This window comes from Euleptes europaea, chromosome 18, assembly GCF_029931775.1.
Source record: "Euleptes europaea isolate rEulEur1 chromosome 18, rEulEur1.hap1, whole genome shotgun sequence".
NCBI classification, from domain to species: domain Eukaryota; kingdom Metazoa; phylum Chordata; class Lepidosauria; order Squamata; family Sphaerodactylidae; genus Euleptes; species Euleptes europaea.
The window spans coordinates 26,867,234-26,894,260 of NC_079329.1; the positions used below are offsets into that span (position 1 = coordinate 26,867,234).

Here is a 27,027-nt window from a genome sequence, read left to right on the forward strand (position 1 = left end):
AGTGGCGTGGCAGTTGTTTGAGCACCTTGAGGGAACCATGACTGGAATACTCATTTTAACTGTTTTGCTGAAACATGTCCTGGAAAAAGCCACAACAAAGAGCCTCCAATCAGGAAATGATAAAGTAATCAGCAAATGTATGCAGAACTAGTCTGTGGACCAGCAGCCAATTGGAGAGTATATGAACAGATTTTCCCCAGCCTAGAACTGTAATTAAGGCCAGTGAGACGGCAAGATGATCTTTAGGAAATGCAGCCAATTCCGCCTGGATCCTTTATATTCCAGCCCCGTTGTTCAGAAGCTGCTACCCATGACTTTGTGTCTCAGACTGGCTTCCATCAACATCATGACATCAAAAGTTAAACATTGCTCTGTGCATACACACTAAAATTTCCCTGTGCTCAAAGGTGGTCTCCCAAAAGGACAGGAAAAAAGCTCCCGCCACACTAATGATATTAAATAGGTACTATTTGTTCTTGTCAGTTTAGAACCACTTATGCCATGCCCATATACTGCCCCCTAGGAGCATGCTGAAATTGCTTGTTTTGTTCCCGCATATTAACTGCTCAGAAGACTGATGTAAACTTTGCACTCCTCAAGTTCAGTCTCGAGCTTGTGTTGTATTTGGCATGAAATGAGTAAAGAAGAAGCTTTTTCGTAGGACCAACTTCAACCTTTTGAGCTGGCATATAAAGAAAGGCAGCCTAACCTGACAGACTGTGCTATGCTGACACTCTGAAGCCAGAGGTCTGCAATCTAGGGCTCTAGAACCAAGCGTCGTTAAGTGCAGAACTCAAGATAGTTCTTTAAAAAAGAAAAGGAATTTTTTTACATTTTATATTGGTGGGATAAATGGGATATGCAGGCCAAGATTTTTATGAGACTTACAAGATTCTTAAGAGAAGCTTTATTAAAAAGGGGAAATGAGAGGTAACCAGGTGTCAGTAATCCAAGCGAAAACCGTGGACAGATGTATGCCAGACCATTGAATCCATTGGACAGAGTGCTCCTCTCCATGTATTTATTATTTACTGTGTGCGCTTCTTCCTAATAATGGACTCACAGCAAACCTTTGAAAACGGTCGGAAACTTTAGTCCATCCAAAATGCAGGGTACAATTCAAAGTGCCGAGTCTTACTTTTAAAGTCCAAAATGGCTTGGGGCCAGGACACTCGGAAGAACTGCCTCCTCCCATATTGTCCAGAGCACCAGGTAAGACCTGCCTCACAAACCCCACTCTCTGTGCCCCCGCCTTCAGAGGTGAGGGGGGGTGGGCAACCAGAGACAGGGCTTTTTGAGGAGTGTCCCCTCACTTATGGAATGCCCTTCCCTTTAAGCTTGCCTGGCTTTTACACTGCTTTCTTTTAGGTGCCAGGCCAAAAATGTTTCTGTTCACCTAGGGCTTTTCATACAGGGGCTAATTTTTAAAAAAACACTATTTCAATCTGGGAAATGTTATTTTAAGCTGTCAATGGACAATTTTTATGCTGGGCTGGGGTTTTATGCTGGATTTTAATTAATATATTTTTATGTTTTGTTAATTTTTTGTGAGCCTCGAGGTTCCAGGAGAGGCAACATAAAAATTTTCTAAATGAACTCAATACTAGATATGCTGGTAGTCCTATATTGAGACAGTACAAGAGTTTGTCCAAATACACTTTTCGGTTACTCCAGAATTGTTTTCTACTTTCATTTTTGTCTTACTTCTCACATGGCAAAAATTAAATATACATGTGCTGTGGTAGCATAGAGTGCAGCAGTTTACAGTTCTTTCAAGTAATGGGTATACTTGCAACTTTTAAAATAGAAAAATAAAATCCCGCCATTTATATACTTTAAAATTTCATTGACATGCCAAGTAGAGGAATTTTAGAAGCTAAGCTATAAATGATGCACTTTGTTGTCAAACAAGTAAAACCAGTTTAGGTTCTAAAGGAAAATAATGCATATATTTCAATTTTTCCCCAAATGTGTGTTTTCAGTGGCTTCAAAATTTCTATAAATTTACAGCTTTAGACAACACCACATGAATGGCTGCAGGAAAGGGCATTCCAAAGAGGGAACCACTCCCCTGCCTTTAGCCTCAGAAAGACAGGCTATAAATGAAGTACACAAATAAACCTCGCAACCATCCTCACTTTGGAAGGGGAGAGAAAACAAAGCAGGGCCTGGAAGGAAGACTGAAGATTCTGCACAAGCTGTCCTTTAGATACCTTTAAGGACCCTAAATAGTCTGGTAGCAGGTAATCATCAGTGCAGTATCCTAAAGTCTCTTTGGAAGCTTACATGATGTAGCAAGGCAGCAGCTGAGGTCCAGCTTAGTTACCTGTCTGTGGTCTCCAAGAGCTTCTGAACTATTAGTTCAAATGATGATGATAAACAGTATGTTGCTGGTTCTTCCTGATCGTCGGCTACATCAGCAGCCTCATAAGCTGCTTCTGCCAAACTGTTGAAAGCCTGAAAGAAAGGATAAGTCACAGTTTAGGAGTCACAATGTGAACCTTTGGTCCCATTTCAAAATTGAACCAGTAGCCCCTCTACTCCCAAGGACCCAATGACATTACTTCAGATTATCTTTTCCATCCCACCAATTGCTTCCTTCCCCTAAGCATAAGAATCAGCATGGCCACCACCCGCTAGTTCACAAGTTAATCAAGTCAACTGGCCACTTTGGGGAGCAGCAGCTGTTCAATCGTACATGGGTGCTTCCAAATACTTTTCCCCCAGTGAACTCCACATGTCAAACTTCAAACACACACACACACCAAAGAATCCTGTCTTACCCAGCACACATTTGAAGCCACTCTTGGCTCTGCACTCAAGCCTTCAATTAGACACTGCAGCAGTGGAGCGAGGTAAATATCGTTTATGGCCGCTTCGGGGAGCAGCTCACAGATCCGACCCACGGTCCACGCAGTTGTGTCCCTGACCACGACGCTGGGGTCCTTCATTAATTCTATTAGAGTTGGCATAGCCTAGGAGAGAAGAGAGCAGTTAGGCTGAAGTCATGCAGAACAAGGCAACTGGACCCGTTTCAAACAAGGAACTCAGAAATTCATACAAATGTAAGTGCCCTGCTGGATCAGGCCCATTGTCCAGTCTTGGCATCCTGTCTCACAGTGGCTGATCGGTTGCCCTGAAGGGCCCAAACAAGGCAGAGAAGCCAAGACCTTCCCTCTGAGGCTGCCTTTTAGCATTGGTATTCAGCGGTTTCCCTGACCTGGATGGCCCAGGCTAGCCTGATCTCGTCAGATCTCAGAAGCTAAGCAGGGTCAGCCCTGGTTAGTATTTGGATGGGAGACCACCAAGGAATCTCTTTAGTTATTGTGGATAGTAGCAACTGATGTATCCTCCGTGAATCTGTCTAATTCTTTGTTAAAGCCCCCTCTGCTAGCGGCTGTTGCAACATGCCCTGACATGACATAGCTGAGCCATTTGGACATCCTGATTCAGTTGCCCAACAACTTCATTGGGTGCTCCTGAATTCTAGTATTATAGAGGAAGGAGAACAAGCTGTTCTCTGGCTCCACTACATGGACAATTTTATAAACCCATTTGGGGGGGGGGGGAAAGATGACTAAATAAACAAAACAAAAAAACAAACCCAGACTACTGACCCTTTTCCTCCTAGGAAAGGTACTTTAGCCCCTTAATCATTTTGGTTGTCCTACACGGACACTTTTATAAACCCATTTGGGGGGGAAATGACAACTAAACAAACAAACCCAGACTACTGAGCCTTTCCTCCTAGGAAAGGTACTTCAGCCCCTTAATCATCTTGGTTTTCCTCTTCTGGACCTCTTCCCACGTCCACCTTGTCCCTGCTTTATGAATACCAACAAAACTAAAGGCAAGCTAAATGCACTCTTATACCAGAATGAACTGTATCGCAGTACCAGAAGATGGTGAATGTTCTAGCTACTGAGCAGGTAGAGAGGACATGTTGGAGCAAGGAATTGGTGTAACCATACAGTCCTCTTCATATCCTCACGGTGGTTTGGGAACAATCTGAATGGCTAGAATAGTTGGATGCTATTAATAACGATGCCTCAAGCAGCCCTTCTACATCATGTTACCCAACCCCATTACACTATTCTCACAGACTCACGAAGGGATTTCTTCTGGAGTCAACACAAGACAAAAAGAGTGAGAGTATTAATTGGAAAAGCATCTGTGAGTAATCAACATCTTTCTTTCCTCCTTTGAAGCGGTACCTGCAAGCTTAATTGCAATAATAATCTAATGCTTTACGAGAAAGACAATGAGCCCCATTGACAGACCGTGGTCATGCATGACTTGTGACTTTATTAATGGCCACAACAAAAAGCAGGCTACATTGAAGTCAAGTTGATGGGTGTACTAAAGATGTATACATGTGGTGAGGTCCCAAGGTACGGTTCCCGCTAGCAGAAGAGGGAAGAGCAACTGTTGCCAAAGGGAGATTTCTGCTGCCAAAGGGAGACCTCCTCTTCCACTCTGGGCCTTATGTTGTTCCCAATGGCCCCTTGTCTTCAAAATCAGAATTACAAGGGGCTCACAGGTCTGCCGCAGGATGCGGGGAGCAGGGAAGCATCACCCTACCAGCTTCACTCCACCGGCGGCACTATAGATCCAACCCATGTTCCCTCAAGGATCTCCTGCTTCTCCAAAGGCAATAAATGATTTCTGATCAGCAGCTGAACCCTCTAGCTAAGCGAATCCCTGCAGATCTCCTGACAGCTCCCTTGTGTGTCACAAGCGGGCATCCACCCCAGGCCTAGAACCTCTCACCTGGATAACAAGAGGTTTGAGCTGGTTGGGCTCGGGTCCTTCCAAAATGCACCCAAATGCCATGACTGCTGCATCTCGGTATCGCCAGTCGGGGTTCTTTATGTGTTCTTTGATGAAAGGCAGAACGTGGGGGACAATATCATCTTCACAACAGTTAGCGAGGAGCATGAGGCAGACCCCAGCAGCTTTGCAGGGATTCCAGTCGTCGTCGTCATCATTTTCATCCTGAGAAGGCCCGGGGGAGGGGGGGGGGGAGAGAGACGAAGAGACAGAACACAAGTAAATCCTTTGTATATACTTTTTTTTTAAAAGGGGGGGGGCTATTTCGTTCTGCAGCCCTGGACAGCTGCTTTGCTTGTAAAGTGCAGCAAGGGGAGACATTCCAATATGCAGTTGAAGCAGTAGTAATGATTTGGGAATCTAGGCCAAACCATGGACTACATTTCAAATGAGCCTCATAAGGGTCTCACACACCTGCATAAACTGTGGGCAGCGATTATGTCCTTGCCCACTAGAAACTGGCATCACTATAACTGCAACTGACAGCCAGCGTGATGTAGTGGTTAAGAGTGGCGGACTCTAATCTGGAGAACTAGGTTCGATTCCCCACTCCTCCACATGAAGCCTGCTGGGCGACCTTGGGCCAGTCACAGTTCTCTCAGCCCATACGGAGGCAGGCAATGGCAAACCTATGAACATCTCCTGCCCTGAAAACCCTATGGGTTGCCATTAGTCAGCTGTGACTTGACGGCACACACACATATGCTTCAATCTCCCAACTTCCCCAACCCAAAGACGTGCTTTCATCCTAGCAAGACTAAACACATTCCCCACACAGGTTTTAAATGGCCACTTCCCAAAAATTCCATTCGGTGACCGCCTGTGTGACTGCGGAGTTGGTGAAATTGAGACCCTAGCCTAGGGCAGGGGTCGGCAAACTCATTAGTCAAAAGAGCCAAATATCAACAGTACAACGATTGAGATTTCTTTTGAGAGCCAAATTTCTTAAACTTAAACTATATAGGTAGGTACACTGTTTATTAATAAACTTTAATTAAAGTTTTAAGTCTTAATTAAACTATAGGTACACTGAATAAAACTTGATATCATACTTAATAGTGATCTTATTTATTGATAAAAATTAAATTGTAAGTCCCTGCCATTTCCCCCTCCCCGTCCGGAGTCCTCGTCTGGAGGCCTGGTCTACCGCCATAAAAGCCTATTGGTAGACCTGGCCTCCGGCTGAGTCCCATTGGGAGGCCAGGTCTACCCATTGGCTTTCTTGGCAGTAGACCTGGCCTCCGGAGGCCCATGGAAGCCAATTGGTGGACCTGGCCTCTGAAGGGGGACTTTTTCCCCTCCTCGGAGCCCAGGTCTACCGCCAAGAAAGCCAGTGGGTAGACATGGCCTCTGAGGAGGGAAAAAAGTAAGTAAGGTATCCATAAAATTAAATCATGACAATGACTGACAAACACTTAATGTGAACAATGTGAGCAAACTTCTAGATTCACACTCAGTAAACACATGAGAACATAAGAAAGGCCGTGCCAGTTAGTACCAGCACAGCAAACATACAACAAAGTCTAATCAGAAGGGTCCACTCTCAGATAAGCAACTGGATCAACTCTTCTAAAGCTCTGAAATTTTATGAGATGCAACCGTTCAATTCCAAATAAGCAATAAATATCTGGGGTCAGACTCCAGTCTCAGGTAAACAAAATGGTGCATCACTGGATCAGCGTGGTGCATGATTTCTCATCATTGACCAAAGTCTGCCAGGGATATTTTGGAACCCTCTCCCAGAAGAGTCACCAGAGAAGCCAGAAAACTGATGATAAGGAGACATCCCGTCACAAATACACTCTTCTTTCCAGAAGAACTGGATATGTGTTCTTAGTACTGAAGACCCTGAACCTTGCTGCTCTGGAGAGCGGGATTTAAAAAAAACCTCATCACTTACCTGCTTGGTCAGTGTCTGTGTGAGAATTGGGATGAGATACTGTAGGGCACCCTTAGCATAGAATTTGCTAGTGTGCTCTGGAGGCCTTCCTTGCTCTGCCGCCTAGGAGAAAAAAATGTGATCAAGACGTGTTGGTTTGAGTAGACAAGCAATGGAGACCTATTTAAAGCACTAACACCACACATTTTGGAAAGACGACCGGAAAAAAAGCCCTAATTAAAAGTGATTTTAATATATGCTGCTTTGGTTCTGAATGCATGCAAATACTGACTGTTATCAACCAAGTAACCGGTGGCCCTAAATACTGAACCATATGCACATAGCAGGGAGAGACCTGGATACAAATCTCATTTCAGCCAAGGACCTCACAATGCCAAGACACACTCACTCAGGCTTTGTTTCATAAACTATTGTGTGTCTACACACCACAGCACTGCTGTTTTGAAGAATGAAAAATGTGCAAACTTACTACTGAAATTTTCATGCACTCTGCCACAGTGGGAAAGTATGCTGCATGTACAGTGTTTCAGGAAGTTGCATGTCATAGAATCAGAGTTGGAAGGGGCCATACGGGCCATCTAGTCCAACCCCCTGCTTAATACAGGATCAGCCTACAGCATCCCTGACAAGTGCTTAAAGACTGCCAGTGAGGGGTAGCTCACCACCTCCCTAGGTAGCTGATTCCACTGGCGAACTCCTCTTACTGTAAAAAAAATTTTTTCCTATTATCCAGCTGGTACCTTTCCTCCCACAATTTAAACCCTGGATATACCTCCCATTGGCAAGGCTTGATCTCTGCATTCAAAAGAGATCTATTCATCACTGTAGTCAGAGTGGTGCATGCTGTCTCATCATTGACCAAAGCCAGAATTAGCATCTCCGATCAGTCTCAGCTTGAAGAACAAGCGTTGGCAAGCTTCCAACTAACCTCTGATGCCTCGATAGCCAGGTCCATTTCTTCATCACACACATTTGACCAGAACTCAATTCCTTGCAGAGCCACCTCATCGATTTCGCTTTTCATGGCTTCAATTGTGATCTTTGGGGGGGGGGGGGAGAAATGAAAGATCACCGTTTCCACTCCAGCCACAGAAACCCTTCTGAGCCTTTCGCTATCAGCTCCCAAGCCCTTGAATACTCACAGCGAAAAGTGCAGGACCCATATACGTCTCCATGTACTGATAATAGAGGGACATAATCTTCACCAAGTTCTGTAATGCAGCTACTCGCACCTAAAAATCACAAGAGAAAGAAATGGGTCTCGTTGTCTCTACAGACACTCTGGGAGACATAGCCACTTCACTGGGCACTAGCTACAGTGCTGGAATAACAGCCTCAAAAAACCTGACTGGTTAACCCCGAGCACCTGAGTGAGTAAATGCAAAGTTACCAGTGGAAGGCCAAAAACAAGGGAGAATGATTGTGAAGCATTAAGTGCCAGAGAAATAATCTCGCTATAGTATATTTTCCACCCGTCACAGCAACAGAGCCTAATGATCTACAAAAACAAAAAAATTCTACACCTTCATTAATGCAAGGGAAAAACGGTAATATCATGTTAGGTTTGTTCTATCCATGAGCCTGTTTATGGATCATGGAGCAAGCAGCAGCCACCCTTGTTGACTATCACCCTAAAGCATCACCTCTTGCAAGATGTCCATGTGGCTAAGATCCAGTTCCCAATTTTTTGAAGGCCTTGGTTTGTTTGTTTTTAGCACTGAGACACGGGATGATTTTGGACACTGTGCTAAACCACAGATCACAAAACCAGTCTGATGAAGCTCCTGTTTAATGTGAGTGCCGATTGTTTGTTACCTCGTTAACTCAGGGATTATTAACTTCTTGGCCTGTGAATCCTGATTTTGTAGCCACACTAGTTGGCTGTTGTATCTGAATACAGGAATCCCAGGTACTTCGGTGGCACTGTCTCCGCGGAGGGTACAGGGTTGCAGCTGCATAGCACAGCTCCTGAAGCAGTCAGCTCTCACTAACAGCAGACAAGCCAGGATTTCCAAGTAGACTCTAGCTAGCTTTGTCTGTCTGCAATACCAGCCAAAGTGTGCTCAACATATTGAAGCTACAGCCAATGTTACCAGTGACACCTGAACACTTACAGAATCAGAACACAGGCAGCCATTTCATAAGGCCCGAACACTTATAATTCCCCAAGTAACAAGTCAAATCAACATGCACAAAACTCTTGGGTAAGCTGCCTCATGGATAGAAGAAATGTATGCTCCCTCATTCAGATTTCTGATCAGATGAAGAAACATGTTCTCCTCTCCATTTGACAGGATAACCACCATCAGGTGCCTGTTAGTTGAACATCATGGCGTAGTACCATGGTGGATGGTCATACGGATTTACTTTGTTTTTCACAACACTAATGCAAGCAACTTTGACAGCTCTTTCCTGTGATTAAGGATCTTCCTTTCAATGGCCTCTTATTTTTGGGAACCAGCTTTAAAAAACATTTTTACTCTCCAAAGGCACTCAAGGCTACTTACACAGATTAAAAATAAAAAAACTAGAATGAAATAACCACATACTAGAGTAGCAGCAGTAAAACAGACATCACTCACTAAAATATTTAATAGCTTCAGAACAGCAGCAATAAAATTTCAATTAAAACAGAAAATATAGCTATAAAATAAATGTGGAAGTGCTAAAATTACCAGCAGCCCCAATTTAAAACAGAATAGTATAGTGTATAAAGATTTAAAGAAGGTAAAATTCATTGTGTGTGTGTGTGTAAAGTGCCGTCAAGTCGCAGCTGACTTATGGCGACCCCTTTCAGGGTTTTCGTGGCAAGAGACTAACAGAGGTGGTTTGCCAGTGCCTTCCTCTGCACAGCAACCCTGGTATTCCTTGGTGGTCTCCCATCCAAATACTAACCAGGGCTGACCCTGCTTAGCTTCTGAAATCTGACGAGATCAGGCTAGCCTGGGCCATCCAGGTCAGGGCAAAATTCATTAGAGATGTAAAAAAAACTAAACAAATGGATGGGGTCACCATCCCATCTGGCTGTAGGACATAAACCAAGGGGTAAAACTGAGAAGTTAGAGAGCTTTGACAGTGGTCATTCAGGAGCCTGTAAGCAACCAGACATGCTTGGAAGGATTCTGTCTGCAAAATGACCGATCACCTCACTTTTTGTAGCAAACCTGGCAGATTTCAGGACTGTCAGATGATTCATGATTAGCCAAACACACATTTTAAAAAAGGGAGCCTCCTTGCAAAAGTATGATTGGATTTGCTGAGTGCGGGTGTGAGGGGGGGGGTCCATGGAACTGAACACTAGTTGCCATCTTTCAGGCAGCACCTGGCCGTCGCTGGCGGAAACAAAAATGCTGTGCCAGACAGACCTTGGAGAACCACTGGCACGCATTGCCTTTGCAGCAGCACACCGTGTTCACTTGCAACGGAAATCAAGCTCTAGTCTTAGTCTAGCCTCTTGAGCAGGCAATAAAGCTCTGGCATCATATTTTACTTCCCTTTCCAAATTATCGCCAAGTCACATCACTTCTCGCAGCACAACACCGCAAAAAAAAAAAAATCACACCTTGCCCTCTTTCGCCAAAATTTCAGTCATCTCCCACTAGAGCTACCGCAACCTTCTTCTCTGGCTTTCCTGGGCTGTCATTTAGTTCTCTGCCTCAAGCCCCCCCGCCCCCAACATTCTGCTATCAAAATAATCCACCTTCTCCATTTGTCGCTATACTGAAGCCTCTTTGCTCATATCCAGCACAAACCCATTCTTAGACTTGTCCACTCTCCTGCTCTTATTATCCTGGCCTGTAACCGTCCAGCTCTGCCACTCACAACTACCCTCCCCAAATCCCACTTCACAGACTCTGGCCAGTTTCCCTTGTGGTCTCCTCTCTGAAATCCCTCCCTGAACACATTTGCATTACTGCCCTGCCCTCTCATCAAATCTCTTTGTTCTCCCCTGTGATGTAAGCAGTTGGACCCCTCCTCCTGCTAAGGGATGCCACGAAGGCACGGGGGCCAAAGACTGGTATAAGAGCAGGACACGGCTCCCCACAAAATGGATGCCTCTCAGAGAGTTTTGGGATCCATCTTGTGAGTCAAGCCTGGGCAGGAAGGCAGTTGGCCGCTGAACTTTCCCCCCGGCCCTAAGGTGTGCCTGGCTGGACAATGGGGCTAGCTAATCCCCACTGTGTGATTTAATCAATGCTCCGAGCAGATTGTTCTTTACCCTATCTGCATCCTTCCCAGCAATCAATCAATCAGTATTCAAGAGAATAGTCCAGGCATTCTCTTGGATCCTGATGACTCATCAAGCCTCTCCTATCTTTTTATTCGAACCTCAGAAAAGCAATCAATTCTTTGTCTTTGTCTTTCCTGCCATCTTACCCCACAAAGCCTCAGGGCCCATTTTGGGGTATAAATACTGGTCCCTTTGGCCATTCATAGTATATGTATGGTCTGGATCTGTGCAAGCACTCCCACTTGCATGTGGGCTTTTGCTCCTGGAAACGCTGGTTGTTTTCCTCTTCAGCGCTGCTTTCCCTGGACGTCCCTTCAAGACTGGTAACTATCACCCATCCCTGAAATCCTATCCAACTTCCTCCCTTTTCTCTTAGGCAGCTCTCGTATACTTCGTGTGTGCATGTTCATTGCTTGAGATATATTTCTTGTATTTATTACTTAATTCTTTAATAAAAACTCAGCTGCTCAATTGAGAGTTTTCACCCAGGACTATCCTGGTATACATAGGTTATCAATCCCAGTTATGCCCCCCTCGCTATCTGCAGCTAATTCCCCCCAAACTGAAGTGGAGACTGGCTAACAGTGAGGCCTGTGGGGCAGCCCACTTAATGCTCTTCCCCAACTGTAAACCAAACTTAAGAACATGCAACTGCACTTGCGCATGTTTAGTGCTTGGCACCTCCTCTGGTTGTCTTACCCAAAGTCGGTTTTTAGATTGTGGTCTCCTTTGGGGCAGGGAACTACTCCTCCTCCACCCCCCAACTCTGTAAAAACAGAATATACCCAGAGGACCTGTATTTATCAATAACGATTTGCCAAATACTGAAAAAATGGTTAGATCCTACAGAACCATCCTGCTAGATGAAGCGCTTTCCTCTAGAGGGAGAGGGCATTGCATCGGGAAAAGCTCCCTCCACTGCAGGAAGATCCACCAACTTAGTAAGTTTCCCACTCTGGTTTTATAAGGGAAGTCTCATGGCCTGGCCAGTTTCCTATATCAAGATCAGTAACAACTTTTAAAGATTCAACTTACCCTTGTATCTGGACACTGTGTTGCTTCACAGACTACTTGCATAATAAAGTGCCTTTCAGACTGGGAACAGAGAAGAAGCAGCAGCATTAGGATTGAATATGTGCAAAGTTTTCTAGTGTGAAAATATCTTCCCACTCTTGCTCAAGAATGTTGGATTCTATTTAAAGCTGTACTTTAAATTTGGGAAGCATGGAAGGCTGAAACAAAGAAGGCAGAAAAGCCTAACCGATTGGGCTTTAAGTCAGATTGATCAGCCACCAATTTTTGTTCTTGATCAGCTTTCTTGTGGGCAGGATACCTTCAGGAGCTAAGGCTAAGTTTTCTAAAGCCCACAAAAATGTTCAGTTTTGATTTAATATTAGCTCTCAAATTTTTGTATATCATGGGGGCAGGTCTCTCATAGCTAGCTTCTAAGAACAATAATCCAAGTCTCAGTAGATCACAAAGATGCATCAGGAAACTCAGCGTGGTGCATGGTTTCTCATCATAGACCATGGATTTATTCCTTGTTCCCATCACCAGCCCTCATAAGCGTCGCATTTCTCTTCATCCCTGGTGCGTGCACACACACACACAGCTATGTGTGTACATACACTGGCCTGCTTACCTCTTTGTCAAAATTTGCTTTGGTGAATTCCAAAGAGTTCAGGAGTGCATTGGTAGCCGCTAGCTTCACGTTATTACTTGGTTCTTCTTTTCTCATGCCCTGGATAATGGCCGTTAAGATCTCATTTGACTTATCCTGAAGCTGTTCTGGGTCCTGGAAACGGGGAATCAGAACAAGGTAAATGTCACAAGGAGCAGTTCCGCCTCAAGCAAGAGCTCAGCATGGACTTCTATCAAGAGGAGTTTTGTTGCCAGGCTGCTTCAAAAGCATGCAGGTGTCACATAATAGCACAATGCACAACTTACTCAAGAGTACAAATCAGGGGCTGTCTATAAAGGCACAGAATCAATTTAAGTTTGATTTTTTTTTTAAAGAAGATGTTTGCCCTGCATTACTTAGGGCTGGCACATACCCTGTAGGGAATACAAATTAAAGTCCTCGAACGTTTAAATCCCAACAATTGGAAAACAGTGCTGCGGCAAAGGGAAGAATTAAGAGTTTTTATGGCAAGAGGACCAGTGGAATAGTAGCTTTAAAAAGGGCTAAGGAGGAGAGGGAGGAGACCATGTCTACATGAATGCCTATCTCGGTTCCTGACCCAACTTACCAAGTGTTCTTTATAAACTTTTCTTCAGTACAGTGACAGATGAAGGTCATACGCCTAGAATGCCTTGGTCCATGAGGAGACATACAACACTCCCAGTTCTACAGACTGTGCTCAGACTCAGACCAACTTCAGGTATCAGATAAGAAGCACAAGTGCTTTGTCCTCTATCTGTACTTCTGACTCATCCAAAATAAAGCTACCTCTTCTCTCCCTCCACAACCATTGAGGTGATGCATCACTGTATGAGAGAACAGCCTGCATATATCCAATATATATGCCAGGGCAGGGGCAAAAGATCCAAATATGCAAATGGAATAGCCACGCACTTGCAGCTCTTGTTCATCATACTTCTGACATACCCAGGCTTGTTGAGTGATAATCCAAATACCTCTGACACATTCCCTCACCAGTGGGGACCCTGCTCATTTATAGTTCAAGACTTGGAAACCCCTTGCGTTCAATCCTTGATTGGGGGTGGGAGGAAGAGGAGGGATGTTAGTAAATGGCGTGGCAAAGCAATTCTGTGCACACTCAGAGGCACTATTTTTCTGTCATGTATTACAATATTCAATATTGGCCATGAAAATATATTCAGCAAATGAGCCTACTGGGTGGACTTGCTGGTTCCAATTAAGCCCTCAAGAGCAGAGGAGAACAGGTACAGAGAAAAAGCAGGGGCATTAGAACTGTAGATTCACATGGTAGCACTTACAATATCCTGACAGATGTAACCAATTGCTTCCAATGTTGACTCTTTCATATGCTCTGTGCTGTGTTGATTTGTAACATTGGCTACCAGTTGAGGAATGAGTTCAGGCCACTGATTCATAGGGATTTCTGCACAGGCGATGCCAGCAACGCACTGTGAGGCTGAGCTGGGCCTGTAAGTTTCGGTACCCAAAGTTTGCAAAACCTGTAACAAAACAAAGGATCACTACACCAGAAAGAGACACCTGAACACAGTAGGCGCTAAGGAGGAGTGTTATGAGATACACATTCAATTGTCTTAAATGTTTTAATGTCATAAGATGTGTCTTAAAAGTCAAGACAGCAATCTCAACCTCCAATTGTGCTTTTCATGGCAGTAAACACTTACCCACAACTAGGGAACGAGCAGGAAAAGAAAAGCAAATTGAAGAGCAACATATCATAACACAAAGGCAGAAAGCAATGTTATGTATTAACTACAGGAAGGCAGGGCAAACTCTTAGACCAAAACTAACACCATGAAGAAAAGTAGGGATGGTGGCTTTTACATACATAATTCTTGACTTCTCGGCGAGCGTTGGCATCGATTGCGAGCCATCTTTGCTGGTGCTGAGCCTTTACGTCAGGATCTTTAGAAGTCAGTGAGTTCTTGATCTGCAAACCAGCTGCGACTCTGGCAACCTGGCTGTTTCCTGGGTTTGCCAGCACTCTGGATAGTTCCACAAGGAAAGTGGGCTGGCCGACAAGACAAAGAGGTTAAGACTTTTTTTCAGTTACTGACAGGAGCTGCATCTTGAGGGAAGAAAGCATTATATCCAAGCTTCAGTGAATTTAACTGCCAATACTTCCAGCTGAATGTACACTCGCTACTGGTTTATCTAAGCTTTCAGGGCTGAGTATACACAAGCTACCCCTCTTTACATATAGTATGTACTATTCCACACTAGTGGTTGTATTTGCATGGTACAAAATATGAATTAAATCCACCCGCTGGTTATTCCTACTTGCAAAAGTCACACGTTCTTGGTCCTTAATTTGTACAAGACCATTCAGTCCCTTCCCTGTCTAATACAAAGGTCTGAACCCTTGTCACAAGGCCTAGTCCAACATTCAGTCTACTATAGACTGTTTTGCTTCTTCAGTCTATCCAGAAAGCATCTAGTAAGAGCTCTTACCCAATGATCATGACAGCTCTGAATCTCTACACTTATTCTTTGTCATCTGCTTTAAGTGCCTTCCCCACAAGCAGCGAGATACGTTCCTCAGGATTCTAGCAAAATTTCACAACTTTTGGAAGAGGGGCTATTAAGAAGCTTCTACCTACTATATAGAAACTAACACACACTGCCACTGCAATTACTAGTCACTCCTTGTTTCTCAAGTTGGTATAATGACACGGTACACAAGAACAATTCCTAACTAAAAAGTGGTAGGAAACGAGCATTATACTGATCAACCATATTTTTAGCTTACTATAAGTATGAACACCCAGATATGCTACACACAGTAAGACACAAATCTGTTGTACACTTTTTACAAAAGAAGACATTCATTGAGTGTACCTTGTGTTGAACAGGATGCCCTGCTATAAAAGACAGAAATCTGTTTTCAAACAGAATTCCTGGAACTCAACACCAAGGATTTTTAAAACCAACTAAATGGCACATAACTGGGGGGTTTGTTTGCTCCAATGTTATCTCCTAAAATAAGTAAACTTAATACAGTCAACAAATAACGTGTGTTACTCTGATGAACAGTTTGTGAAGTAATTGGTAAATTACACCACTTACAGCCCTAAAACACACATACAAGCCACAGATACTAGCATGGGTACAAAGGGCAATTTGCTTTAAAGCACTTGATAGTTTTAAAACCCCTCTGGACTTCCAGACAGACTGACAGGCTATGGAGTAAGTTTCTACCCCAAATGGTTGCAGAAAAGAAAGCATTTTAGAAGGCTGCATAAGTGTAAGATGCGCAATGGTTGGGGCAGGAAAAGATTATCAATGTTCAATCCCACTGTTACTTAAGGAAGTAGTCAGTGAGCTGAATGTGGTGGGGGGTGAGCTGCCAGGCTGGAAAAAAAATCCATGAATCCAAGCATACCAATATCAGAAAGACAGCTACTGGTGTTCAGAAACCAGAATTTGTCTGGGATCCAAATGGTAACTCTTTCTCTCCGAACAGCAGAACCCACTCCATTATTATACACTGTTTTTGAAAGTGACTGCAATTTCAAAAATAAGCTGGTATGCAGCTGCCTTTTGAGCATATGGATCTGTGCAGTGCTTTGGGTCCCAGTCCTTTTCACCACTGGCTGGTGTTTAAACAATTTTACGCAAGAACCCAAACTATGTTCTCAGTGCTACTGCAAAGTCCCAACCCACCTTCCTATAGCCCCTCCACATCCTTCAACCCACATTTCTAATGCTACCCACCCTGACTTAGGGTATGGACATCCTTTTATCGTCTTCCACCTGGCCGCCATTCCAAGCAGAGCTGAGATCTAGAGAAAGTTCTATCTTTCACCTAAGATGGCATGGTAAAGGAAAGCAACGTAGATAAGATAATGGAACATTATTTAGACCATGATGGGTTAAGAAACACATCCTCTCCCAAACAAAGAACAGGTGAGAACCTTTGAGCAGCTTAAAATTGTGTGTGGAAGTAGGGGCACCTGGGAAAACTGCTGTCTGAAACCAACAGACTTGGCTACAGTCTTTCAGCAATAGTGAAACTGACCTGCAGAGGAATAAGTATTGTGCTGACATTGTTTAAGCTGGACAGAACCTTAGAAGGCTGGACTAGGCCATCTTTGGTCCTGCCCATGTCATTCCTACAAGGCACCAGGTTGGGGGGGGGGAGAAACAGATGACATTCTTGTTCAACAGTATTGTTGATGTATTACTTTTAAATAGATATGGAACAGCAGGAGGCATTAAAGGGTAAGCAGAAGCTCATCAATGTAAAAAAGAACTTTTAAGAGTTTGAGCTCTTGACCTTTCGGGATCTCCACTGGGGGAGAGGAAGTGACAAGTGCTACCCTTTCCAACAATTTTATTTCAAATATCTGCTGCCAAGTCTCCAACTGAAAATACTGTGAATGACAGGCAGTACTGCACCTTTTCCTCAGCAAAAAGTCATCCCCATTTATTTCTAGTCTCAAAACATGTATGGAGGAAAATGGGCTAAAGAGAGCTAGAGATACTTTGCATGGAAAACTGGCAAGCAGGCCAGCCAGCACATTTTGAATTTACCTCTTAATGTATAGTTCTGCCCTGATCCAAACACACACAGTTAAGTATAACCAAAGGGCAGAACGAAGCCCTGTGGCCCAAGAATTATGTGATGGCACCTTAGAATTTACTGCTCTGTATTTCTGAAATACTGACTTCTTGTCACCCAGAGGCACCTAAAAACTTGGCACCTGTGCCTAGGAATGGTAAACACTTTTCAGCTCTTAGCAAGACTGTTATTAAGACAGTCAGCAAGACTGGTTGATTTGTGAACCCAGGAAGCTGGCTTATACTGAATCAGACCCTTGGCCCATCAAAGTCAGTACTGTCTACTCAGACCGGCAACAGCTCTCCAGGGTCTCAGGCTGAGGTCTTTCACATTATCTACTTGCCTAGTAGTCCCTTTAACTGGAGATGCCGGGGATTGAACCTGGGACCTTCTGCATGCCAAGCAGATGCTCTACCACTGAGCCACAGCCTTAACCCATCATGAATCCTTGTCTCAAATGTCCCCACTCAGCCATTCAGCTTACTCATAGCCCATCCTATTACAAATTGTTATTGTAAGGATAAAATGGAATCTTATGTATGACATACCTTACAAGAAAGGTGAAATATAGTTTCAGACAATGTCTCCTAAGAATTTGATTTAAAAAAAATCCAGCTAAAATACATGGAGGAAGCGTGGTGGGGGTAATTGTAGCTGCATTTTTCTTAAACCAAGAGGAGAGGCTCCAGAAGGGTCGGGCAGCCTTGGCCTCTCGCTGCCCGGAGCATGTGAGACATCCCCTATATTCCTTCCCATGCTGGGCTTCATCCTGTCACACACAAAATCCTGTGTGATGAGTCGGGACTTGCGGATGGAGACGCTTCAGCCGGGCAGAGTTTGATGGACAGTCCAGAAATTAAGGCTGTTACCGCACTAGGTATTCCCAGCGATGTACTAAGAGTTTGGAAATGTTATAAAAAATACTGTTCGCACTTTCTATGTATTCCCAGCAATGTATTAAGAGTTTGAAACTACTATAAAAAATACTGTTCACACTTCGGCCCCTTTAGCTGTGAAGACGTCTTCCAACCATTTTTTAGCCGTAGTATCCAAAAACCCTTTTAAAGCGATGTTTTTTATAACATTTCCAAACTCTTGATACATCGCTGGGAATACCTAGTTGGGTAACAGCCTAAGAATGGCGAACATTTGCTTTCTCACGAGTGAGAACGAGAGGTTCTTATTTCATGAAAGAACAAGGAGGAGCAAACCCAACCATTCTTTCTATACTGAAATAACCCCCAAATGATCTCAGGATTCCTTTTTGCTTTTTATTAATTTAGCTCTTTCCTCTTCACACATGTCCAACTGCAGACGCCACCACACCCCTTTTTAAGAACAAAGTAACATCAATGGCAGGAACTGACATACAGCCACCTTCTCTTGTGACATCCTTCTGAGGCGAAGTGTTTGTGCCATCTGTATAAGCACATTATACTGCTTTTTAGATTGGGGGTAGATTGTTTTAACCTGTATTCATGTGCCTATTTATCTGTAGTGAGCTGCCCTGAGTCTGGTTTGCTGAGGGAGGGCAGAGTATAAATAAAATATTATTATTATTAAAACAGTCATTTAGAACTGATACGTTTTCAGGCTCAAGTATGACACTTCCCAAACTAGGGACAACACTAGAGTAGACTACCATAGCACGTGGTACAGATTGATGTGTACAAGGTATTAATAATAAAGTATGTTGAGATCTTTTTAAAATGCAAGTTTGCGTGAATGTCACCAAATGTCTAAATATGAAACAACCTGAGTAAAGCCCCACTACAGAATGTGACTCTGCAAATGAAATGTAGAGAAATGTTCTACGCAGCTGAATGAAAACTTAAATACTAAAATATCAGTACCTAAGGGCAACAACAGACAAGCTACTCACTGAATCAACAATGCCACTTCACAACATTATGTGCAACCCAGACAAGTAGTTTTTCTAAAGGTTGCAGGATTGCTGGAGCCAGTCCAAAGCCTCCAGGAGCCCCACAGCCTTCAAAGGCACAATCCTGGAGCCTGAGCCATTTAACAGTCAAAGCATCATTTAAAGATTCTCTCAAGGGATGAGCGGTACATCCTCAGTCATTTCTACTTAAGCAAACAACATGCGCTAGCTGATTTAGACATGCTGTCAGTGCCTTCAAGATATGCTACACAATCTTTCCTGAACACATGCAGCTTACTAAGTAGCCCATGGTCAGGAACACAGGTTCAGATACAAGCTAGGTCACATCCAATTCATTTTTCCATTCTGCACAAAGAAATCCATTAAATTCATAAGTAGGCATATGGCACCAATCTTAGTTGAGCCAATAAACAGCAAGCAGACATGCATTTCTTATATCTTTTCCTGAAGGGAAAAACAGAAGTGAACTATCTACTTTCACTCTCCATCAGAACATAAATTCTGGTTGCCCTACTTTAGTTCAGAGGACCATGTAGCTGCTTGCCTATGATCCTTTCCTTATTGTACTCTGGCTTCACCACAATTCCAGGGATAGAGATGATTATTCCAAAGTGTAAGATAACGAAAAGCTTTTTATTTAAGTGGTTAAACATCTGATTTCCAAACAAGATAAACTAATCTTGAAGCAAAGGACCTTGTGGAAATCAAATGGATACAATGCAGCTTATACAAGGCTAGCAAAAACAGTAAGAGGAAGCTGGGATGCGGGAGCTGGAGATGAGAAAATGCCCGAACGTTGGTGGGGTGGAGAGAGAAATGGGGGATGATCCAGAAACCTAGCTGGGCAAGCCCAAGGATAAAGAAAAAGGCAGGGGGAAAGCGAAACCTAAACTTGTCGCCTCTTGCCAGCACAGAGGCCGGAAAGGCCCGTTGCGGGCCTCCGCCTCCTGCTTCGGCTGCCGAGCCAGACTCATGCCGGCTTCCCCACATGGCCGGCCCCCGCCAGCCCCAGCCATCCTCCCTCCTCCACAGCCTTTTTCCCTCCATGCATGCAGCGCGGCACAGGCAAAACCGCCCTCCCCTTCCTTTTCCCTCCCGCGGGCCCGGCTTGCCTCGGCGATTGGGTGGCGCGATTCTCGGGCGCGCTCCCATTGGCTGCCTAGCCCCCACCCCCCCTTCCAAAAAGAAAAAAAAAGGGAGAGGAAAAAAAAAAAGAAACCCTTCTGTTAGGCTGCGCCCCTCTATGGCGGTTCGGCCTGCGCGCACACACACACACACACGCGCGCGCATAGGGAGGGGATCCCGCTTTCGAGAACCCCACCCAAGGCCGGGTTTTTCTCTTACCAGGTTCTCGATGGCAGCTTGCTCCAGGAACTTCTGAGCCGCCTCGAGTTCGGAGCGGTCTGCAGGGCATTAAAAAGGGGGGAAGGGGAAGATACCGGGGAGGGGGAGAGGAGGAAGAGAAAAGGAGGGTGTCAATATCAGCCCCCCAACTGAACGGGGGACGCCCGCCAAGCAACCATCGCCGCATCTGGATTCCCTCTTTCGCATAACTAGGAGACAACACGCCAACCAACTCCCTCCTAGTGCTTAAAGATCAGGGCAACCCCCATCCCCAGACACACAAATATAAAAGGGCGGCCTCTGGCCTTCCCTCCCTGCAAGGAGGCCTCGTGAAGAACTAACTTTCCACTTGCAGGAAGCGCAGGAGGATCTGAAGGGGGGGGGGGGAAATCACTTTCCGTAACGGTATCACACACTCGAGTTGAAAAGGGAGGCGCATCTTCTATCCGCAAGTAAAGATGATGATGTGTGTGTGTGTGGGGGGGTTCCCCTTCCCCTCACCCAACAAATGGAGCCGGCATCACAGCTTGCAGAGAATAAGATTTCCCTTTGCCCGTTCATTTAAGTGGGAAAGATGCACTGGACCATGACATCCCCCCCCCCAATATAGTACTCATAATCAGATCGATTGGGGCCTACTTTCAAACCGGGCAGGATCCTCTCCCCTTACCAAACCCCCACACCCCAATGAACACACGCACAGCTCTATCCAAGTGCATTAAGTCCTAAAAGTAGCACCCCCATTACTGACATCCACTACATCCCCCTATTATGCATGGGAGACCAATAAACCCCAGTGCACGTGGGGCCACTGGAGGAAAAAAAAACCCCATTCCTGAACACCACTTGCACATGCCAGCTTCTCCTTTCCCCTACCCCAAGGGCAGAAAACACTTCTTTCTCCCCCCCCCGCCGCCAACACCCATGCCCCACAGCGAAGGGCGAGGGAGTTCACCTCCAAGCCTTACCCCGCTTGCCTTAAGAGGCGACCCCGAGGCCACCCTTCACCTCCGCAGGACCCCAATCGCTTCCCCGAACCCATCCCGCTGAAAACCCCCCCCACCCAAATCTTCATACACGTGCATTAATCGCTCTGCCCCCACCCCTCCCAAGACACGTCCGCTCCATATCGCAACCGAAGCGAAGTCCCTTGCGAATGCGCGCGAACATCCCCGGGGATTGCCCCCCACCCCACCCCACCCCACCCCCTATTTTCCCAAATGGGGGGGGGGAAAGAAAAACATCTAGCCCTCGATGGCTTCAGCCCCCCCCCCATGGGGGACGGGGGAGAATCATCACCGCCAAACGGGGGTGCGCTGAAAGGAGGTAACCCCCTCCCCATAACTGTCCCCCAACCTTTCCCCATGCGTGTGTACTGGGGCGGGGGGGGCGCTCTCATTTTTGGCCCTCCCTCCTAAAACACCGGTCCTACCCCCCCCCAAAAAAAACACCACCCCAACCCTGTCCCCACGTTCATGGGGAAGGGGAAATGCCCACTCCCAACCCACCATCCCCCCCAACCCACTATCCCCCTTCCCCCCCCCGCAGCGGGACTCCCTCCTCCCCCAGGCTGCCCTCCACATGGAGCGGCCTTTCCCCTCCCCCCCTTCCCCTCCCCCTCCCCTTTTTTTTACCTGGCGAGACCGTCTTCTCCAAGATCGTGATGAGCTCCATGGCGGCGGCGTGAGGTGAAACCGGGAAAGGAAGGAAATGAAAGGTGGGGTGGGGGGGGAAGTGAAGAGGAAAACGAGAGGGGGGGAGCGGAGTCGGTGATCGCCGCCGCCGGCCTCTCTCTCTCTCTCTCCCCCCTGTGCTGGGCCGGGTCTCCCTCCCTCCCTCTCTCTCTCTCCCTTCGCGCTCTTTACTTCTCCCTCAGCTGCTCGCGCGGGGCGGACCCCACCCCCTCCCCCCCGCGCCGGAAGCGACTCGGCTCTCTCCTTTACTACTTCCCTTCCCCTCCCCCCCCTTCCCCACACACAAACTCCTGGCGGCGGAAGAGAATGAGGGGAGGGGGAAAAAAAACGAGAGGGGAGGAAGGAAGGGCTGTTTGAAAAAAAGAGCGCGCGCGGCGAGGTGAAGCGAAACGATGACCGCGAGCGCGAGGCGAAGAGCGGGCCGGGCGGGCGAGGAGGGGAAAGGAAGGGGGGGAAGGGGGGGACAAAAGAGCGCGCGCACCCCCCCACCCCCAGCCGCCCTGAGGGGACGCTAATTTACGCGCCCTCCTCCCCTTGATTCACTGACTGACAGACAAGAGAACTGGACGGCTCAGGCCTGCCAGGCCCCGGCCCGCCTTCAGGCACGTTGAACGGCCTTGCGTCAGCGAGCGTGCTGACGCAGGCGAGCGTTTCTTCCGCGACGCGTCTGGCTTGAAGCGCCTCGCTTTCCCTACCTCCCCCCCCCCCGTCTCACATTTTTCAACCGGCCGACGCCCGCCTCGCCCTCCGCAAGCCGCTGATTGGCCTAACGCACTTCATACGTCATGACGCTAGCGAAGTCGGATGGGGACGCAGTCGGGTGTTTTTTTGAAAAAATAAATTATGCAGATTTTGGATGGAAGCTGCGATATTGTTCACACTTACATGGGAGTAAGGCCCACTGAGTAAGGACGACTTATAAGTTCAGAGTCTCATTAAATGCGTTGTCTATTGCTATTAAATGCTTAAATTTTCTTTTTTAAACAAAAAACTGCTTTAAGTATCTAGTCCACCGTGAGTAGCGCAATATCCAAAGTTATGCTAACATTACCAGCATTCCAGTTTTTTTTAATTTCCAGACATTTCTGTGTAAAATATTATGTGCACGGAACTGTTGTGTATATTCGGTTCTATGTACATGTGTGTGTGTGTGTGTGTGTGTACATACCTAGGGTTGCCAACCTCCAGGTACTATGAAATAGCAGGAAATATGCAAAGTTTTATACTGCATTCTTTTTAGTTAGATATATGTTTCACAAATATTCACATCATATTAAAGTTCATATATGAATTTGTACAATCACAATATATCAATTGACAGTCACAAATTGTGCAGATATCTCGCTTTGACTTGCATCTTGGAGATGTGAAGGTAGTCCCAGTGGCAAGGGTTTCTGGCAATAAGATAGTCTTTTCTTTTTGCCACAGTCTTTTAGGTATAAGGTCTCAGAGGTGGCAATTTCCAATTAGTAGCCAAATGGCAATCTTCAGATTATAGGACAGGATGCCAGATATTCCCTATTTCGACCATTCGGGGTCTTCTTCAGCTGCCAACCAGGGCTGTATAGTAACACGCTCCTTTTGGAAGGGAATATCTGGCACCCTGTCCTATAAGAAAAGTATAAATAAAGTATCTGGGAGACCCAAGTTCAGATTCCCACATGGCCGTGGAAGCTACCTGGGTGACCTTGGGCTAGGGGTGGTAGTCACGAGAATAAAATGGATGCAAGGAGAACACTGTGGTAAATCGTTTTGGATCCTCATTAATGGGTATAAATATCAAAATAAACACAAAGCTCCCCCTACTTGGAGGCAGGAGAGTGTTTGGCAACTGACCTATAGCCAGCAAAAACATCATTGAGGGATTGCAGCAGCCCAAAAACAGCTGCCTTGGAGGATTGGGGGAGGGACATCTGCTCCTGCCTGGCAGACTAGTGTTAGCTGACAACCTCCCTACTGTCCCAAGTGTTCTGGTTGCAAACTAACCCATTACCAAAGCATACAGTATCCTCTCCTATCACAAACTGGATTTTAGAAGCACTGTGATAAAGAGTACATAGAGCTATGTTCATGTACATAGAGCATACCTAGGTTTAATGCTGCCACAATCTCTTCCAACATACTTTGACTTCCTGATAGTCCTGTGCCACAGATGACTATTTATGTCGGCTAGATTGAACGCCATTCCGTCAGGGGAGCTATTGGGTCGTTTATTCTGAGCAAGTGTGTCAATGTGGTTCTGGTCAGAGAGGGCGAAAATGCATGGTCACTTTAGCCTCCTTTATTCCCTGTTTCAGCCAGGATTCAGTCAGGATCGACCGCATGTGTTTCGCCGAACGTGCATTCGATCCTGGCTAAATCCTGGCTGAAACAGGGAATAAAGGAGCTAAAGCGACCATGCGTTTTCGCCCATAGACTCCTTTCAACTTCCTCTATTCAGCTGTGACCTGCTCAATGTGGCAAGAGATAGATGGATAAAACCTTTTATCCAGGACCCTAGGTATGAATTGTATAATTTGAGGGTGTTTTTTTAGTAGGTATAGATTTTAATATTACATTGGCAGTTGCCAAGTTTCCCCCCCAGCTGATTAATATATATATATATATAATTTTTTTAGTCTTAGACTGTTACCGCACTAGGTATTCCCAGAGATGTATCAAGAGTTTGGAAATGTTATAAAAACATCACTTTAAAAGGGTTTTTGGATGCCACGGCTAAAAAAATGTTGGAAGACGTCTTCACAGCTAAAGGGGACAAACAAAGTGCGAACAGTATTTTTTATAACATTTCCAAACTCTTAATACATCGCTGGGAATACCTAGTGCGGTAACAGCCTTAGTGTGACACTGTTCAGAGTTGAATTGGCTGTATGAGCAGTATCATTAAAGTATCCTCTCCTTGTAGGGTCCTCTACTTACAGGGACTCTACCTGGAACACTGCCCTACTCAAGGGCATGGAGTTCTGTAAATAATATACACGTGTGGCTCCCTGGTCATTAACATGATCTCACTGTGCGCTTAGGGCCGTCCACGTCTTCCAAAGCAGGCCTATCTGATCTTCCTTCATTCCCTCTCAACCATCCTATTTCACACGTCAGTTCCCAAAAGGGACCCTGGACTGTCTTCACAATTGAACAGATAGCCAGTGAAAGACTTACCTATGCCTGTGTCCTCTTCCAGGAATTCGAGAAGCCGGAGGGAAGAGAACTGTAGTTCACTTATGTAGATTGGTTGAAAATAATCACCCGAGGAAGCAGGAGGAACTCCCAGCAGACACGTTGGTCTAGGTTATCTGTGAGCCATTCCATCTTATTGTGGGCCAACCTACAGCTTTATGTCAATATTGTCCTGTGGAATAGACAGCCACTTGATTTGGGGACCAAGTGCACAGTCAGAAGACAACACCGAAGACTGACAGTGCAGTCCTATTCAGAGTTAGTCCACTCTAAGCCTGTTAACTTCAATGGATTTAGAAGGGTTTGACTCCGCACAGAATTGCACTGTAAATGCCACAAATCACAACTACACACAGTGAACTCTGGTGGTTTATTCTACACTCCTTCAGCCTTTTGGACGATCCAAATGCTGCAGAAATGCTTGACCAGCCAGCCAGGAAAGGTTTTTACAACTTCTATATACAGTTGAGTAATTTTGTTTTGGGCTTCCCTTTCTTTTCCTCCCCCTTCTGGTTTATGTTCAAGAAAGGTTGGATCCAACCAGTTTTTCTGCTGGTGGTGAAAGGCTACGCTGGAGATCACGAGGCCTGCGGGGACAAAAGCCATGTGGGACCAGAAGCTGTAGTACAGGGGAGAATTGGGTGAGACTGGGCAGAAAAGCTGGCTGGGTCCCAGACTGTAAGCAGACTGGGTCAAGCCATACTCTGAACATGTAAGATTCCACTAAATAAAAACCCTGCGTGTTCCTTTCCACTTGCTTACTCTTCATTGCTACGCAAATGGTCCAGTTCAAAGCACCAGTCCCTCAGCTGCTTTTCCTCTCCTACTGGTGGTCTGAGATTGGCCTGTGGTTACTAGAAGGGCAGAGGAGACTAGTGGGGCCAAGTGTTCAGTGGGCCAGGTTAGGCTAACAGAACACAGTTGCCAGCCTCTGCTTGGGGAGTAGAGCAGGAAAAACAACCTAGGTGGATAAGCACAGTGCCAAACTTCTTTCTCTGCCTGTCGTTCTAACTACTGGCAAAACCATTTGTGTGTATGGGGTGGTGGGGAGGAGATATATATGCATTACAAGACGCATTAGAGTAGCACTGTTTCGTCATTTGTCAGTGAGGCCTGGCTTCCAATGAATATGAGATCTCAGCTGACTGGTCAACATATCTGCACTTCTATTACCCCCATTCCTCTTGCAGTCATTCCGTTCTACAGCACTGATTCCTAGAATCATAGAGATGGAAGCAACCACCAGGGTAATCTAGTCCAACCCCCTGCACAATGCAGGAAATTCACAACTACCTCCCCCCGCCACACCCCCAGTGACCCCTACTCCATTCCCAAGATGGCCAAGGTGCCCTCCCTCTCATGATCTGCCTAAGGTCATAGAATCAGCACTGCTGACAGATGGCCATCTAGCCTCTGCTTAAAAACCTCCAGGGAAGGAGCGCTTACCACCTCCCGAGGAAGCCTGTTCCACTGAGGAACCGCTCGAACTGTTCTTGCTGACAAACACTTGTCAGATTGCAGAATGTGATCAGGATAATTCCATCATTCAAATATCCTGGTTAGAAAGCAGGAAGGGGCAAAATGTTGGAAGGCACAGAACAGTAGCTCTTCAGCTTGGTCGGTTTTTCTGTGTTTCATTACAACTTCATTTCTAAAAACAGAGGCCTTGGGGATTATGCCTGCTTCAAAGCCACAGAAGAGCTATT

General features: G+C 45.7%; 1 protein-coding gene across 1 annotated transcript in view; it reads right to left on the reverse strand.

Annotated features, from left to right (window-relative positions):
• Positions 1–22,162, reverse strand: part of KPNB1 (karyopherin subunit beta 1) — a 40,002-nt gene extending 17,840 nt beyond the window's left edge. Inside the window, exons 1-12 of the mRNA XM_056863850.1 lie at positions 22,085–22,162; positions 20,451–20,509; positions 14,471–14,653; positions 13,923–14,123; positions 12,604–12,756; positions 11,997–12,056; positions 7,873–7,962; positions 7,659–7,769; positions 6,731–6,832; positions 4,771–4,995; positions 2,784–2,975; positions 2,327–2,457 (exon numbers count right to left, since the gene is read on the reverse strand). Of these exons, the coding sequence (XP_056719828.1) occupies positions 2,327–2,457; positions 2,784–2,975; positions 4,771–4,995; positions 6,731–6,832; positions 7,659–7,769; positions 7,873–7,962; positions 11,997–12,056; positions 12,604–12,756; positions 13,923–14,123; positions 14,471–14,653; positions 20,451–20,509; positions 22,085–22,124 (1,547 nt within the window). The 5' untranslated portion in view covers positions 22,125–22,162. The remainder of the gene's footprint in view (positions 1–2,326; positions 2,458–2,783; positions 2,976–4,770; positions 4,996–6,730; positions 6,833–7,658; positions 7,770–7,872; positions 7,963–11,996; positions 12,057–12,603; positions 12,757–13,922; positions 14,124–14,470; positions 14,654–20,450; positions 20,510–22,084) is intronic.
• Between the last annotated feature and the right edge of the window lie 4,865 nt (positions 22,163–27,027).